This window comes from Euleptes europaea, chromosome 6, assembly GCF_029931775.1.
Source record: "Euleptes europaea isolate rEulEur1 chromosome 6, rEulEur1.hap1, whole genome shotgun sequence".
Classification (NCBI taxonomy): domain Eukaryota; kingdom Metazoa; phylum Chordata; class Lepidosauria; order Squamata; family Sphaerodactylidae; genus Euleptes; species Euleptes europaea.
The window spans coordinates 81,437,659-81,454,941 of NC_079317.1; the positions used below are offsets into that span (position 1 = coordinate 81,437,659).

Here is a 17,283-nt window from a genome sequence, read left to right on the forward strand (position 1 = left end):
TGCTGTCTAGACCTGCTTTTTAGTTCCTTTCTTTTTGTCTTGCACTCTAGTGATCTTACCTCTCCTCACAGATTGTGCAAGGGCAGAGTGCTTATTTTGTACAGGAGACTCAAAGGTTGGAGTGACAAAACGCGGCAGTTCTGTGTCAGTTGTTGAAAGGCAGCAGCATTGTTTTGTTTTTGCGACATGCTTCCTATGTTTTAATGTACTAAATTGAGCAACTCCTACAGATACTTGAGGGTTTTATACCTTTGACTAGCCTCATTCAGATGTTGGAATGTAATATGACAATATTCTATGGTCCTGACTTATGTTTAACTGCATGTAGTGAATGCACTGTTGCACACTGTCAAAACATAGTGAATGTTTAGTAGACCTCCAAGGTGAGTGTAGCATCCATGGTTGTTTCATAAAGGGTACTGAGGAGCAAAGCCTAATACTAGGCCCTTTTTTACAATGAAAGGATTGATGAAGGCACCTTTGCATTTGTCCTCTCAACCAAAGTTGTCTTAGGTTGCAAGCATTTATCCTGAGGGCAATGGGTTAGTAACTATGCCAGAGTTGAGCATCACTTGGGAAAGGCAAATGAAAAGAGCCAGCATGGTGTAGTGGTTAAGAGCTGCGGACTCTAATCTGGAGAATCTGGTTCGATTTCCCACTCCTCCACATGAAGCCTGCTGGGTGACCTCAGGCCAGCTACAGTTCTCTCAGAACTCTCTCAGCCCACGCAGAGGCAGGCAATGGCAAACCACCTCCTAACGTCTCTTACCTTGAAAACCCTAGGGGGTCACCATAACTCAGCTGTGACTTGACGGCAAAATCATACACACTTGCCTGGAGGCCAGGTAGGAATTTGGCAAGAGGAAGAGAGTCTAAAATGAGGACTGGGCTTGTAGGATAGGATCAAACAAGGGAGAAGGAATTGAATGACACATTTACAGCAGCTTCAGTTAATACTATTGTTGCAGTGTTGTTTGCGTGCGAAGATTATTTCTGAAACAAGTGTTTGCCACGATGATCATCTTGGCACATATGCTGTATGTAGTCCTTGGAGAGGAAGGAAAGAATGTGTCAGATTTAGACAGAGAATAAATTAGTTTGAAGGCTTAGTTTCTAGTTGTGATATCTTTTTTATTTTGTTTGTTCAGGAGGGAGTTCTGGTAGTATATCTCTGTTCTAGATATTTTAGCCACCTAAGGCATGCTTCCTTTAACACTTTTTTTTACTATTGATTATTCCTGGTTTTTAATGTGTGTGAGAGTGGCTTTTGTTTTTGAACATTACTGAACAGACTGGCATTTGGAGGGTTGTGTGTGTAATGCTGATGAGCAGGAATTATCTTTCTTTTATAAACTAATTCTGAAAGTTGTTGCAAGAGCCTTGGCTTACATATTCGTGGAGCTGTATTTTCCCTTTGATGAAGTGGTGTGTTTCTGTTTCCATCATGTTCAGCATTCTGTAGTTGGGGGCATTCTTCCTTCATGAACATTCACTCTTCGCCAAAAGCAGCTTATAGATCTGGAAAACAACGTTAAGAGAAGCAGCTTAATGGACAGTGCTGGGATGGGCAATAATAATGAGTAGAATAGAGAGCCAGCATTTTTCCTCTGCCCATAATCTACTTCTGATATAGGATTGTCAAAAGAGCTGAAATGTTTTCCAGAATAAATGTCATGTTAAGAGAAATGGAGTGTAAGTTGAAAACCAAAGGGGTGGTGGTAAATCAGCTTTTCATGTTTAAAATCCAAAGTTTATGTATACAAATACACATCTGTCATTATGTTGATTACAACAAACAAACATGCAGTTAAGTCATTTGTAGAAAATGGAGTAGGGAGGAAACATATGAGAAAATTTGAGCAGTTATCTTTCTAAACCAATCAATTTTCCTTTTAATGGGGGAGAAAGGTTTCTAATAGTGTATATTAAATTGGATAGAACATTAAAGGTGTAGTCACATGGTGTTAATGTTGATATTGTTATTTTGTATAATCATTATGCATGGTGCTTCACAGTACAAGAAGATATGACCCTGCTCTTAAGAGCTTAAAAATTAACATGAGCCAGCATAGTTGGGATGTGAGTGTGTGGAGGGGAAATGATAAATGGGGGTAGATTATGTATTCATTCCATTCATGTGTTTAATCTTTCAGTGGGAAAGGGTGTGTTGGTGTGCCAAGAGATTCATGGAAGGTGAATTAGTTTGGCAGCAGAGTATTGGGTAAATGTGTTGGGGTGGAGATCTGACATTAGAAGACCCTGCAGGAGGAGACTGCAATAGTTCAGGCCAAGGGATTACCACTGTTTTTGCTGAATAATAGAGAAGAAAGGCCATGGCTTTTCAGTGTTGTACAGGGAGCGGTGATATGACTTAGTGATCAACAGTGGAGTAAAAGAGGAGAGTTAAATCAAGGCTTTGTGCCTTTTCTACTTGATGGCAATGGATGTGGGGAGAGTAAAAGTGAAGAATGGTCAGATATTCATTGGGTAGTGAGGATATTAAGTTTGACATGTCAGTAAGACATCCAAACAAATGTATTAGATAGTGTTACCCATAGACCCCTGGATTGCACATGCAGCCCCTCACCCCGATGCACTGCTAAGACCTGGCTTTTAGAATTAGCACAAGCATATAGATTGTGGTGATACTTCCCAAAAGAAACGAAAGAGGCTCTTAAACTGTTGACTGCGATAGGGAAAAGGCAAGAAAGGAAAACATTTTCAAAAGGGAATTGGTTATAAAATTGAATCAAGCAGCTCCAGATTAATAGCCCATTTGTGTCTTGCCCATTGTTAGTCCAAGAGGGATATTTGACAGCTTTCCCAAGGAAACCTGGCTGTCTCATCAGGACATGCACTTAACTGTGCGTAATCCTTATCATGATCTACTGGTTTTGATAAAAGATAGAGTTTCCACTCACCTCAGGCTGCATAGGTCCTTGGCAATGAAGGAAGCTCTGGGGATCATGGTTCCCAAGGGAAGGGGGTCTTAGAGAACTGGATGCAGGAGGAAAATCCAGGAGAAGAAAGGCAGAGCCAGATGTACTTTAGATGTACTAAGCAGGTGTAAGCAACTATTTTTGGCAGGCATGCTGAATGAAACCGTGTCATGTGATGATGCTAGCAAAACAGAAGGGCGGGGAAAGCAGTGATGGTTGCCCTGGATACAGAGGTGGCTCCGCCTTGAAAGAGTTTGCCTTTTTAACTGTTGCCACACAGTGTTTGCAAGTAGGTCAACACTTTTACTGAACTTTCCATAAGAATGCCAAGGTTTCCTTCAGGTTCAGTCTTGTCCAGTTCAGACCCCACCAGCGTATATTCCGTTCAGAGTATCCAGCTAGTTTACTGACATTCAGGAAGTTGAGTTAATGATATTAGCATAATACGAAGGGGCTTTCTTTTATCGGTCCTGAATTGTGCTGACTAATATTGATTGAGACCTTTTCAGAAACTTCATGCACCTTAAAACTGGAGAACTACCATAAATGGTTTGGAAATGAGGGTGGTGGGTTGGAAAATCAGTACTGTGAACCGTGTTTACTGACCATCACTCCTTTGGGAAGAAAAAAAAATGTTTGCAAGAGGAAGGAACAAATTTCAGGTCAGCATATTAAGGTATGAAAGACACCTGCTTATGAAGTTTCCTGAAATGGTCCCAGTATATAATGTCCAGGCATGTAAATAAGCTTGGAGGGATTGTTGGGTCTGTTACTGATGTCACAATTGCTGCAACTGAGAATGGAGCTAGCAGGTGGTGGGAGCTCTTCCGCACTTGTATATGGAAGAGGTTTAGGCACTTGAAAGGTAAAGTGGCATTTTACTGTTACTTCCCCTAGTGCATTTTGCTTTCTGAACAAAGTCACACTGACTTTTATCTACTCTAGTTTTACTCTGGTAGGCTAAATGCGATTTGAAGTTGCATCTGCACTGTTGTAACAGGCGTTTTAATACTTCAGTTTTTACTATCTTTTTCACTTGGAAAAAGCTGGTGCGCTCCTTACTTGTACATAGGTTGAAAAACCGAATGATTCAGTTTTGACTTTGGTTTAGATGTGTTTTTCTGTTTTCATTGTAGCATTTTAGTGCCAGACTACAGAGAAAAATGTTGGGGAAGGGGACAGTTTCAATCGCAGATTTCTCTCTGTTTTTTTTAGCCAACTGAACTAAAGCTGGCATATTTTAGTAATAAACATTTTGTATCTTGATGCATTATAAACATTTAACTCTTTGTTAGTATGCCTCAATAAGATGAGGGCATTCTGCAGAATTGTAAGTTTTAAAAATAGTAGCAAGACAGTAATTTTGCCACTAAAGATAACTTTTTCCTTAGTCAGTATGTTTCTTTCTAAACTGATATTCAGACACAGCAGTATATTGGAATATTACTGTGTTTGGGAAAGATGCTTACCTGCAAAATTGGACTAAAATATTAATAATTCATATAACATATATTGGAATAAGTTTGATTGTTGCTTGATCAGAAGTTGACCTAAATTTCATCTGTTTTTCTAGTACTTCTCCTCGCGTTGCTAAAGGAGATTGCAACAGGATGAGTCTCCATGGTGCTAGTGGTGGACACGAAAGGTCACGAGATCGACGTCGGTCAAGTGACCGATCACGTGATTCATCACATGAAAGACTGGAGTCTCAGCTCACTCCGTGTATCAGAAATGTTACGTCACCAACAAGACAACATCAGGGAGGTACGTAATGAGGAAGTTTTGCCTTAGAAAGATGGTCTTGTACCTTTTAGTAGTAATAGCATTGCTGATGTTTTCCTGTGTGTATGAGTATCTGTTAACCTCAGATAAGACAAACATTCCTTATGTATTTAGGAAATGTTAAGTCTTTAATAGATTAGGCTTAGGTTTCAATATTTTGCTGGCCAGAATGGCATTACAAATGCTGCTTCCCTTCCTGTTTTGTAAGAACCATCAGAACTCAACATAAATGCCTCCAGAGAAGCTTAAAGGCCTGTGTGGAAAACCTCATTATTTCTTTCAGTGTTTGTGCTGTATTCTAGGTTGCTTTTTGGGGGCCTCTGAATGGCAACAGGACTTGTGTTTTCTAGGACTGGGGCCTTTTAAATCCCTCCTGGTTTCCTTCACCAAAACTATAGCATTCCCTGTTAAAAATTTTCTGCAACCTAATCACATGAAGTGAAAAATATTAACTGCTGATTGTTTTCCTTAACATGAGAGGCAGAATCTACCAGTGGTGGACCAGGACACCAAAACAGTCCTGGAAAAGGCTCCCCCCCACCCCAATTTCCCCTCACTTGATAGGGAGTAGAAGAACTGGCTGGAAGGAAAAGAGGTACCACTGTGCTCCTCCTCGATGGCCACATTGTGCCTGAACTAGCACACAGTGATGCTGGGCACTGCTGAGTGCATGCTTCTGTGCTCCTCCTCGATGGCCACATTGTTCCTGAATTAGCACACAGTGATGCTGGGCACTGCTGAGTGCATGCTTCTCCTGGCTGGCCTCACTGTGGGCAGGCAGCCTTCCAGGACAGCAACCCACTGGGATTTTTGCTGGTAAAGTATATGATGAACCAGTCCCTAGAATACTTTAGTGGGCTGATACATGATGCCTGTACTTATATACCTTTCTGTATGAAGGAGCAGGTGTGCTCACAGATCACATATGTAAAAGTATAACACACAGTATGATTCAAATGGATTCAGTGCTTTTCTTTCAGCACTTTCCCCTATCTGTAAGACAGAGCTATTCAACCAGGCCTATAACTGAGGACTGCCGCAGGTGAGATCAGTACTGGCTTCCCTACTCCCCCACCCTTTTTATTTTACAATCAATTTACTGGGGGTAGATAGGCGACCCGGTTTTGAGCTGATCTGTCTTGGGTCTGGCATCTTTTGCTGCAGCAGGCACTATATATGTATGGCGCCTATCTTTTTAATAGCCAAGTAATGGTTTTATGGTTTATGTTTCATTGTTTTGTTGCCATAGTTGTAAATTTTAATGTTGTTACCTGCCCTGAGCCCGACCGGGCCGGGGAAGGGCGGGTAGAAATATGAAAAATAAATAAATAAATTGTGTACTACGCCAATCTTGCCTGATGTTGAATTGAATGCCCTTGTGGCAGTTACTTGATACCAGACGATAGTAACAGATTAATTCAAGTGGCACATGCCTCTTGCAGGAGGGTTGCTATTTAGCATTTTTGAAAATGAATATGCTTGTCTTGCTTCTGGAAAATGTGATGATTAAGCTACAGTTTTTTTAAAAAAATTCCTCAGAGCTGATGTTTTTTGAACCAGCTTTCCAGTGGTTTGCTAATGAACTGGCTACAGTTTTCATGCTATTTAAAAAGTTGTGCAATAAGAGGTTCTCACTGGGACAGTGAATGCCACTTAGCAATTCACAAGCACCAGAGGGAGAAGAGCTCTCTCTGCTGGGGTGATGACACTAGTGAAACAGAGGGCTTGGGCCAACAGTAGAGATCACCCAGCAAATAGTGGAAGGTCCTTATCTCCATGCTGTGGCAACAGTAGTGTCTACTGATGTCTGTGTGTCTAATCCGTAGAGGTGGTGCACAGAGACATCTGCCAGTGTTCAGACTGCAGTATCCCACTGCAAGCCGTCACTGCCAATACAGGGATGATTTCCTGCTCCCCACAAGGACATATACTGAGCCTTTGCTGCCACCCTATCAAACCCATTAGGCTGGAGAAATCCTTGGGTCCATCAGGCATAGCACAGTGACACCCGCTTTATTCTGTTCTTAATACTACGGTCGCATGTAAAACGTTGTCTCTTTCATTGCAGAGCGTGAGAAAGATCACAGTTCGTCTCGGCCAAGCAGCCCTCGTCCTCAGAAAACCTCTCCAAATGGTTCCAGTTGTAGTCTCGGGAACAGCAGTAGAAACAGTAGCCAGTCAAGCTCAGATGGGAGTTGCAAGAATGCTGGAGAAATGGTTTTTGTGTATGAAAATGCCAAAGAGGGAGCTCGGAACATCAGGACCTCGGAGCGAGTAACTCTGATAGTGGACAATACTCGATTCGTTGTAGATCCTTCTGTATTTACTGCACAGCCAAATACGATGTTGGGCAGGTCAGCGTGGCTTTAATTGCATAATTGGAGGGCTTCTCTGATTCACTGCCAAGAACCAGTGTTTCGGTTTCATATGTTTTTCTGCTGTTCTACTTAAAAGCATCCCTGTGCTATGTAAATAATATTGTGAACCTTGCATCCTGTCAAACATTTCAACGCAGTTTTCCAGGGTCCTAAACAGAGTTTCATTGATGTCAGTGGACTTCAAAAGTGTAACTCTTATTTAAGATTGTATTGTTAGCCTTTTAAGATGGTTGTTGTTTCTCATGAATGGCAACTGGTTGCCAGATTTTAAGATCCTAGATAAGCCTGCCTTTTGGTTTAATTTATTCAAAGGAAAAATAGCTTCTTTGAACTGCCTCAACTCACCAGTTGTATTTTAATATATGCTTCTGCTAGAGGCAATTTGAGTAAAATTACCCATGGCAGAACTGTACTGAATTGCCAGATTTACTCTTGGGTAGTGTTTGTTCGTGGGGGGTAAAGATAGTGTATCACATGTACCTACTGCTGTCTGCTTCTCCAGAGAAAGCCTGGGAAAAGACGAGGTAAAACTACCCACTTTGGCTTCAATTGCCTTTTGTACCTTGGCAGTTTATCTCTGGCATCATTAATATAAAGGCTATTAAGTGCTTCCTTCAGCTCTCAGTCTTCAAGAGATCTCTGTCTTGCCTGGTGTTTGTGAGACATTTGGACTATTGCTGGCCTTTGTGTTTTCAATAAGAGGGCTACATTGTTTGCTGCTGCAACCTGGAATGGTAGTGATGCAACCTGACACCAGCATATTCTAAAATCTACATGCCTTCTCAACATTTTACACAGGATGATAGCAAGGCCAAGTCTAAAAATCATAACTTTAAATATCTGCTCTCTGCCTTTCATTTTAAAATTTTTTTTGTAACACTCAGCCTGATGAAGAGTTCTGGTGAGCTCGACAGCTTGTAGCTAGGTCCTACTGAAAGGGATTGCATGATTTTGTTCTTGCTGCACTACAAAATAGCTTTTAAGGTATATTTATGGAAATACTCAGCAAGGTTGGAAACTCAAATCAGTCCAAGAAAGGAAGAAGTAAACTGTTGTGTTTTGCTTACAAGATGCCTACCATTTAAATGAAGGCATGAAGCTACCCATGGAATTTATTGTAGATCAACATGATTGTGTCCTAGGAAAATTCAGTTAACTCTCTTGCACAGTCTTCTTGCAAATATTTCCATGTATTAGTAGAGATGCACAAATTCTTGCTAAATAGGCATATTTAAAATCCAAGAGGATTATGAGAGATCCATTTTCTTTACATCTTCAGCTTAATATCTAGAATATTAAATTTTGTTAGTCTTTATGGTGCTACCAGACTCTTGATCTTTTCTGCTGCTACAGGCAGACTTAACATGGCTACCCATTTGTGATCTAACTTGAATATTAACAGACTTATGCACCTTTTTTATATAGGATGTTTGGATCTGGAAGAGAGCATAACTTCACACGGCCCAATGAGAAAGGAGAGTATGAAGTGGCTGAAGGAATTGGCTCCACTGTGTTTCGTGCTATTCTGGTGAGATAACATTGCATGCAGTTCCAGCTGTGTTCACAATTTAGTACACAAGAGAGATTTTTAATTTTTTGGGGGCTCTTTAATGCCTGAACATTACTCCTATTATTTTCTGAGTCTGTGCAGGTTCGCAATCGAGTCTGAACGAGGCTTCCTGCGGGGGACTGCTTTGTTGTGGATGGCATCCCTTGGTTTCATTCTTACATAAATTGGATGACTTTTTCTGGAATAGGAAAATCTTTTGTAGCGCGGTTGTGTTTCCAGCTGTGTATGCTGAGGGCTGAGATATTGAAAGACAAGGGATATAAAATATTGTATCTATTTTTAAATCTGTTTGGTCGATTCTAATAATAAATGTCTTGGTCCTATGTAAGAGCTTATTTTTATGTGCCTTTTGTAAGACAGTGTAGCAGTTGAAATAACGTATTTCAAAGTATTTTGCTCCATATCCCAGTGCTGAGGGTACTGGCTCTAGGCCAGTGGTTTTCTAACTTCTTGTGTTCAGGAAACCCTTTTTTTTACAACAGTTTGGATGCCAGGGAGCACCATTGCAGAGTCTCCTGGCAAGCATGCTGAAGTGGTTCATGGGTGTGAGGGGGGTGGTAATGGTCAGGCCTGTTGGGTTTCACTGGTGCCGTGCATGAATTGTCAGTGTCCTAGAATGTACCCAGTCCTCTTGTGGCTGTCCTTTGCACAGGAAAAGCAGCAACATTTCTATAGAAAGCTTGTCCGCCACTACAGATTTTCTAATTCAGGTTCCCTGAAAATAATTGGAAACCTATTGGAGATATACCTTTGGGAGGCCGATTATAACCAGGGAAGATTGGAGATGGGTCCAACTCTTATATGGGAGGCTAGCACTTGGTCAGGGATCCCAGTGATGGGGGGTATAGGAGGTATGGTGGTGGGAGGTGGTATGGTGAAGGCTGCAAAGAAAACCTTTTACTCAGCCTGCATTGTATCCACTAGTTCTCACCAGGCTCAGTTATTTAGGGTGATTAGGTCTCTCATGTCCCTTCTGGGACCCCCAAAATACTAGCAATCTGGCTATTAGCTGTGAGGCTTTTGCGAGCTATTTTGCGGATAAAGTCTTGTCGCTCCGCTGCAACCTCCCCCACCAATTTTGATACTGTGAGTGAACTGGAGACCCCTTGGCCATCTTCTGGTCTAGCATTAGACAAATTCAGTCGACTCTCCCAGACCAATGTCATGATCCTGTGTGCTGTAAAGCCAACCACTTGCCTCCTTGATCCATGCTCCCCCTGGCTGGTGAAAGCCAACATAGGTGCAGTATGAGCTCCACTGGTAGACATCATTAATTTGTCCCTGAGTTTGGGGGTCTTCCCAGGGAAGCTGAAGGAGGCAATGGTGAAACCACTCTTGAAGAAGCCATCTTTGGATCCTAATGATCCAGCTCCAGACTTTTCAGGAGAACTCATTGGCTCTGGATCCATTTCAGTCTAACTTCCAGCCTGGCCATGAGATGGAGACTGTGCTGGTCGCCCTCACAAATGATCTCTTTAGACAGTTGGATTGGAGTGGGTCAGCGCTGCTGTTGTTACTCGATCTCTCAGCAGTGTTTGACATAGTTGATCATGATCTCTTGACCCACTGCCTTGCTGATACTGGGACAGTCCTCAAAGAGTTTGGAGGTGACTCTGGAAACCTCCCTTGCTTTGGAGATCCACATCACAAATACTGCCAGGACAGCATTCTACCACCTTCACTGAGTCCGGCAACTGGCTCCCTACCTATCCCTCCCTAACCTAGCCACAGTGATCCGTGTAATGGGCACCTCCAGATTAGACTACTGTAACTTGCTGTATGCAGGGCTACCTTTGGGACTGCTCCAAAAACTACAACTGGTCCAGAATGCAGCCAGCGGGTCCTTACAAGGACCCCTTGGAGAACACACATAACACCAGTGCTCTGCTCTCTGCACTGGCTCTAGATTGAATACCAAATAATATTCAAGGTGTTGTTGACCTTTAAAGCCCTAAACAGTTTGGGGCTGTCATACCTGCAGGACTGCCTCTCCCACTATACCCTCCAAAGAGCATTGCACTCATCTGGAAACAGTCACTAGCCCAAGAAGTATCCAGCTATCTTCAAACAGGGCCAAGGTTTTTTCCACCTGGCCTGGTGGAACTCTGTCAAGTGAGACCTGGACCTTGCAGGACAGTTCCACAGGGCCTGTAATACAGAGATGTTCCACCAGGCCTATGGTTGAGAATAGCTATGGTGTACACCAGCTGGTCTCATTTGCTGGGCCCAATTAGATCTCTTGCCTCTTTCAGGCTTCCCTGTTATCTCTTTTCCAGGACCAGTCTCGCTCTGATGAAGAGTGATTCCCTTTCTAACCTGCTTGATCTAGATTATAGTGAAGGTATCACTACTAGGGCACCATTTTTAATTTTCCATTGTAAGATAAGGTTATTATTATATGTTTTTATGCTGATGTTTTATTGTACTGTTGTTAGTCACCCTGAGCCCCGCCCTGGTTGGGAAAGGGTGAGATAGAAATAAAATTAATAATAATAAATACTGCTCTAAATCAATGGCCTCCAGTGAGGCTACTAAAACTACAGATGTGTTGTGGCCCAGCCTAGAGAGGGCCAGAGTAAATGTTGTGATATTACTGGGTTTTTTGGGGGGTGGGAGAGAAGGAGAGAGAGAGAAGAGGAAGGGGAAAGAGTGAGAATGTATCTACACAGAACAGTAAATGTGGGTAGGATTAAGCAAAGAAGTCCCATCTTGATTACAAATGCCTGCCAGATCAATATATCTAAACATAAGAAGAGCCATGCTAGATCAAGGCCCATCAAGTCCAGCATTCTGGCTGACCAGCTGCCTTTAGGAAGCCCACAAGCAGGATGACTGCAACAGCATCCTCCTTCTCGCAGTCCCCAGCAACTGATATAAAGAGGCATTCTGCCTCTGGGACGGGAAGGAATATATATGCATCATGGCTAATAGCCAACATGACTAGGAGCCATTGATGGCCCCATCCTCCATGAATTTGTCCACTCACCTTTTAAAGCATTCCAAATTTTGACCATCACCACACCCTGTGGCAGTTCCACAATTTAGCACTGTGTTGTGCAGAGTAGTATGTTTGGCCACAGAGAATCTGAGAAAGAGGGGCAATCACATTTTAAAGGGAGAGGCATTAAAACTGAGTCCTGTGCTAGAGTCTAGGATTTAATGGTGGGTCCTCCTGGGTGTAAACAGTTGACTGCTATTGTATGATATTTTATGTGCCTGAGAAACAAGAAATATTGAAGCAGTTAACTAATAGTGCAAGTAAATTTAAACACAGTTAACAATTTAAATTGGATGGATTGACTCAATAAAGGAAGCCACAGCCCTCAGTTTGCAAGATCTGAGCAAGGCTGTCAAAGATAGGACATTTTGGAGGACATTGATTCATAGGGTCACTATGAGTCGGAATTAACTTGACGGCACTTAACGCAACACACCCAAAGTTTTAAAATTACTTAAAATCCTCGTGTTGGTGGTAAAACAACTCATGTGGAGGAGGCAGCCCCAAAGATACACAGGCCATAAAAAATTTAGGCCTTGCAAGCTAACAACAATTCTTTGCATTGTTCCTGGAAGCTAATAAGTATCCAGTGTAATCACAGCCAGTGATCCCGTGTGATTGTTTTAACCCACATCAGACAGGAGAGGGCTGCTACAACCTGAATTTGTTTAGATGACTGGATGATTTTTAAAGACAGTGGCATATGATGGTGTAATAGTAACATGGGGTTGGATGAAATGAATACATCTTGCTAGCAGTGATGCCTTCTGCTGGTACAGGGAGCTTGGCTCTGGTGGAAGATGCTTATTGTAGTGCAGGAAGGGTTTACTGTAGTAGAAATGGTTCATAGGATTCGACCTTTAGTTTTGTCTTAAAGCAGCAGACAAATATTAGGATTTGGAAAACTAAAAACTTTATTTTTTTATTTTTTTTAGGACTACTACAAAACTGGGGTGATACGTTGTCCTGATGGAATATCAATTCCTGAACTAAGAGAAGCTTGCGACTATCTCTGTATTTCTTTTGATTATAGTACTATCAAATGTAGAGATCTCAGTAAGTATAATAATGCATGAATTGATTTTATGTGTTGAAACATTTAAAATATTTTGCTTTGGCTAAAATACATACACATACAATACTTTTTAGATTGGGGTTTAAAATGTTGCATGCAGCGGTTGTAATATGTGTTTCTGCCTGCCAAAAGTAATTGTAAGGCTTTAAAAACAGTACTTATTTCAATGATGGGCTCATTTAGCTTTAATTTTTACATTGTGTAAAGTGCCTTGTTAATTTTAACAGGCCCACGTATGCACATTTGATTTTTAAATAATAAAAATGTCAGCAATTGTATAACTCCTTTTTCCCTAGAGCAACATCTATGCTGCAATACAGACAAACCCTTAAAAGAATAGTAAAACCTTTCAAAATGATTTTTTGTTTCTGTCTTGACACTTGGCTTGGTTCTTGCTTCCCTATACTCATTGGAAGAAATGGATGATTTTCTGAGCGGTCGGTTCCTTAGGCTTCCACACAAAATGCTTCCAAGCGTGTGCCCTCCTTTCCCAAGCTTTCTATAATAATGATGCCTTTGGTTTCAGGTGCTCTTATGCATGAATTATCAAATGATGGTGCTCGGAAGCAGTTTGAGTTTTATCTTGAAGAAATGATACTCCCTTTGATGGTAGCCAGCGCTCAAAGCGGAGAAAGAGAATGTCATATTGTGGTGCTCACAGATGATGATGTGGTTGATTGGGATGAAGAGTACCCTCCTCAGATGGGAGAGGAGTATTCACAAAGTAAGTCAACTAATACTCTTGAAAATGAATTTAGGGTACCTTCCATGGATACTACATGTTGAGTTTCCCTTATCTGTAATGCTTGGGGCCAGAAGTGCCGTTTTTCTGTATTTTGGAATATTTTGGAATACTGGCATGTACATAATGAGATACCTTGGGGAATGGGACCCAAGTCTAAACAAGAAATTCATTTATGTTTTATGTCTTATGTCTGTTTTATATACACTTCATACACATAGCCTGAATGTAATTTTATACAATATTTTTAATAATTTAGTGTACATTGAACCATCAGAAACCAAAGGTGAGAGAGGCTTGGTGCATTTCTGAGGGCCTGTGAATAATGCCTGCACGTCGGCTCAAAACCTCCAGTTTTTGGGTCATTCTGGTTTTTGGATGTCTGGTTAAGGGATATTCAACCTTTACTACCAACTGGGTTCATTTTCATTTTAAAAAAAGGGCTACTGCGAAGTTGCTGATATGCGGGTATCGCCATAACGAAAAACAAGATGAATTTTGTGGGTGGGTGCTGTATATTTAAAGATCTTGTTCAGTATAGAAAATCTTGGGCTAAAGCTTTCATGCTTTCATAATTTCTTTGATCCCCTCTAACTTCTGTATTTAAGTCATTGATTCAACCTTTATCTAAATTATGTCAGCAAATTTAGAAGATTAATTTAAATTGTAGAGTACTTCAGTTGGTTCAATAAAATCAACAGTGAAAAAGTTGGAAAGCTTTCAGTCTGAGTACTGAAGAAGGGGGGGGAACACCAGTTTCTGTGCAATTAATAATTTCTGAGAGATTAAAATCTCTTTGTTTTGCTCTGTCCACTTAGCACAAAGTATGAGGGCTCTTAAGAAAGTGTGATAGCAAAGCTTTTCACTATTCAAACCATCATTTATATTTGAGTCATTTTTTTCTACTTAGGAGAATAGATTCAAGAGAGATTCTTCTAGTTTGCTTGTATGCAACATTGCAAGCATTTTATTTCTTGTGAAAAAAGTTTTGTAAATATTAACTTTTATTGTGGAAACAGGATTAAAGACTATAGTATACTTATTCAATGTATTCTTTTCCAGTTATTTACAGTACAAAGTTGTACAGATTTTTCAAGTACATCGAAAACAGAGACGTGGCCAAATCAGTCCTGAAGGAAAGGGGACTTAAGAAGATTCGATTAGGTATAGAAGGTAAGGGCTTTAGGTTTGCTTCTTGAGACAAGCCTCTAGTAAACTGTGTTCTTCCTTTACACAACTGAAACAAGGAGTGGTATGGAGAAATTTTATCCTTGTTAGCAATGATTATGAAAAGCCCAGTTCACTAAAATACATTCCTTTGGGAGCAACAAGGAAGAAGGTCCTTTGTGTGGATCTTTTTTCCACAAGGGGCTTTCTGTGACTAGTACTTGGCATTTCCTAGGGTTGATATCTGTAACCACATACCACATACCACTGATGAAAGCCCAATAGGCTAAAACGCGTTTGGTATGTGGTTAGAGATATCAACCCTAGGAAATGCCATTGTGCTATTTTAATGTTTTTAAAATATTTTTAACCTTTACATAGAGCTTCGAATAAATTATATTTTCAGTATTTATATATATATATTTTCTTTCTACCCAACGTTGGGTACCCAGCAAAGCATTTCAGAGCACCTTAAGAAATCTTCTTTCTCTGACTCTTTCAGGTTACCCTACATATAAGGAAAAGGTTAAGAAGCGGCCCGGTGGGAGGCCAGAGGTAATCTACAATTATGTCCAAAGGCCTTTCATACGGATGTCATGGGAGAAAGAGGAAGGGAAAAGTCGGCACGTTGATTTCCAGTGTGTAAAAAGTAAATCTATTACCAATCTGGCAGCGGCGGCAGCAGACATTCCTCAGGACCAGCTAGTAGTGATGCACCCCACCCCCCAGGTGGATGAGCTGGATATTCTGCCCATTCATCCTCAGCCCAGCAACACTGATGTGGATCCCGAGGGACAGAACCTGCCACTCTGATCCAGCTGCTTGTTTGAACAAAAGCATGCTATTATAAAAAATGAAGATGCTGTCTTGAGCTCATACTGCACTGCAATTCCAGCTTCTCTCCATTGTGTAATGAACATAAAATGTATTAGGATGTTGCAGTATGGACTTAAAAAAAAAAGACCAAAGCAGGATCAGATTATGGCTTTTAGGAGTTCAGGAGTAACATCGTGAGGTTTGGTTATATACCTGCATTTGTTCACCAGTAGGTTTTGTGGTATTGGTTACTTGTATGTGGACTGTCCTCATCCCAAGGCGCTGCCTCAGAAATAGCAGGAGTCAGAGGCTACTACTGTTAATTCAGTATTTTGTTACACAGTGGGCAAACTGCAGATTTCAAATTGATAGTGGCACTTTATAAATGGTGGACAAACAGAATTCTCAAAGCCATTTTTATAGTCATGCACAATGTTGACTAACAAAGTGCTTCTATCAGACTTTCTATTCAGCTAAAATGTAAATAGTTTGTTCTGAATAGAAGTGATGAATCTACTTAACTTTGTTCTCTTATGAATGAGCACAAAATTAATTCTTGCCACTTGGGGTTTATGGATTGTGAGGCTGCAATTCAATGACCTCCCCCCCCCCCATTTCTCCAGGAAAGGCTTTTTTCATGTATGATGTGAACCATGTTCAAGGGTCAAGAACAACCGATAGGGACTTTATCTGAAAAATTTGCCTTACCTTAAATCTGTTCACAGTATTTATTTACTGAGGTTTTTTTCTTAAGTGTCATGGAATAGGAAAATGCAAACTGTTCACTCTTCATTTATTAACTGATTGTAAACTCAAGTTTTTCATTCAAATAAAAATTTCCATTATTTTAATATTATCTGTGGGAAACTTATTTAATTCATTTTCCCCCTAAAACTGACTGTTCCAAATTCTGTTCTCTTTCTGGTTCTCTCAACATTTTGAACCTGAGTAAGTCCATTATATCCATCTTTCCAAGGCCAAACCCCTGGGAATGAATGAGTACAGGGTGAAGGAGGAGAGAGTGAATGTGTCCAGCTCCTTTGTCCATGTCCTTTTTCACAGCTGAGAGGAGGGAGCTTGGAGGCTCCTAGTTCACAAGTTTGAGTACTGAGACATGCCGAAGACATGACTCATTTTTGGGTCCACAGACCAGTTTGAGAACCACTGCCTTAGGCATAAGACTCTTGGAGTCTATTTTCTCTTCCAAAACATTTATATTTGCTATACTCAATTCTTCCCATTTGCTGTAGCTGTATTTGAAAGGCTGACACATCAAAAATTTTAGACATCGGTATACAAATGCATCTGTATAGGTAAATCCAGCACGTTGCCAATTCCCAGGGCTTCTGCTTTACCAAGATGCTAAACCAGAGGTTCCCAAATTGTGCTCCAAGGAGCACTTGGTGCTCCATGAAACATCATCTAGATAGAGCTTCATGAAGCGATTGGAAAGAAAAATACTACTGTCATTTGGTTTAGTATATAAGTGCTAGGTGAAAATTAGTGGTCCATCACAAATTTCTCTCCTAAAAAGTGCTCCATTACTCAAAAAGTTTGAGTAAATTATTGAGGACAGTAGTAGGTGCAAGAAAGCATCCAAGATTGGGTGGGGAAATGGTATTTAAGTGTGGAGACATACCAACATCAGTTACTGTGCAGTAGTAAGCAACGAAAGACAAGTGGGTTCTTCTCAACTTGCTTCCTGCTTGTATTGACCATCTATCCAGAATTTATAAGCACTCTTAAAGCATGAATTAATTTGGAATAGTTTTAACTGTTCTGTCTCTTCTTGTTAACTTTAAATGCTGACCTTTTA

General features: G+C 40.8%; 1 protein-coding gene across 4 annotated transcripts in view; it reads left to right on the forward strand.

The window, feature by feature from the left end:
* Window positions 1-16,063, forward strand: part of BTBD10 (BTB domain containing 10) — a 39,637-nt gene extending 23,574 nt beyond the window's left edge. For 3 of the 4 annotated variants that reach the window (XM_056851515.1, XM_056851516.1, XM_056851513.1), the window contains 7 exons: window positions 4,513-4,703; window positions 6,790-7,075; window positions 8,525-8,627; window positions 12,603-12,723; window positions 13,269-13,466; window positions 14,547-14,657; window positions 15,154-16,063. In XM_056851515.1, coding sequence (XP_056707493.1) covers window positions 4,513-4,703; window positions 6,790-7,075; window positions 8,525-8,627; window positions 12,603-12,723; window positions 13,269-13,466; window positions 14,547-14,657; window positions 15,154-15,464 — 1,321 coding nt within the window. In that variant the 3' untranslated portion in view covers window positions 15,465-16,063. The remainder of the gene's footprint in view (window positions 1-4,512; window positions 4,704-6,789; window positions 7,076-8,524; window positions 8,628-12,602; window positions 12,724-13,268; window positions 13,467-14,546; window positions 14,658-15,153) is intronic. The other variant, XM_056851514.1, reaches the window with a different exon arrangement.
* The last annotated feature ends 1,220 nt before the right edge of the window (window positions 16,064-17,283 follow it).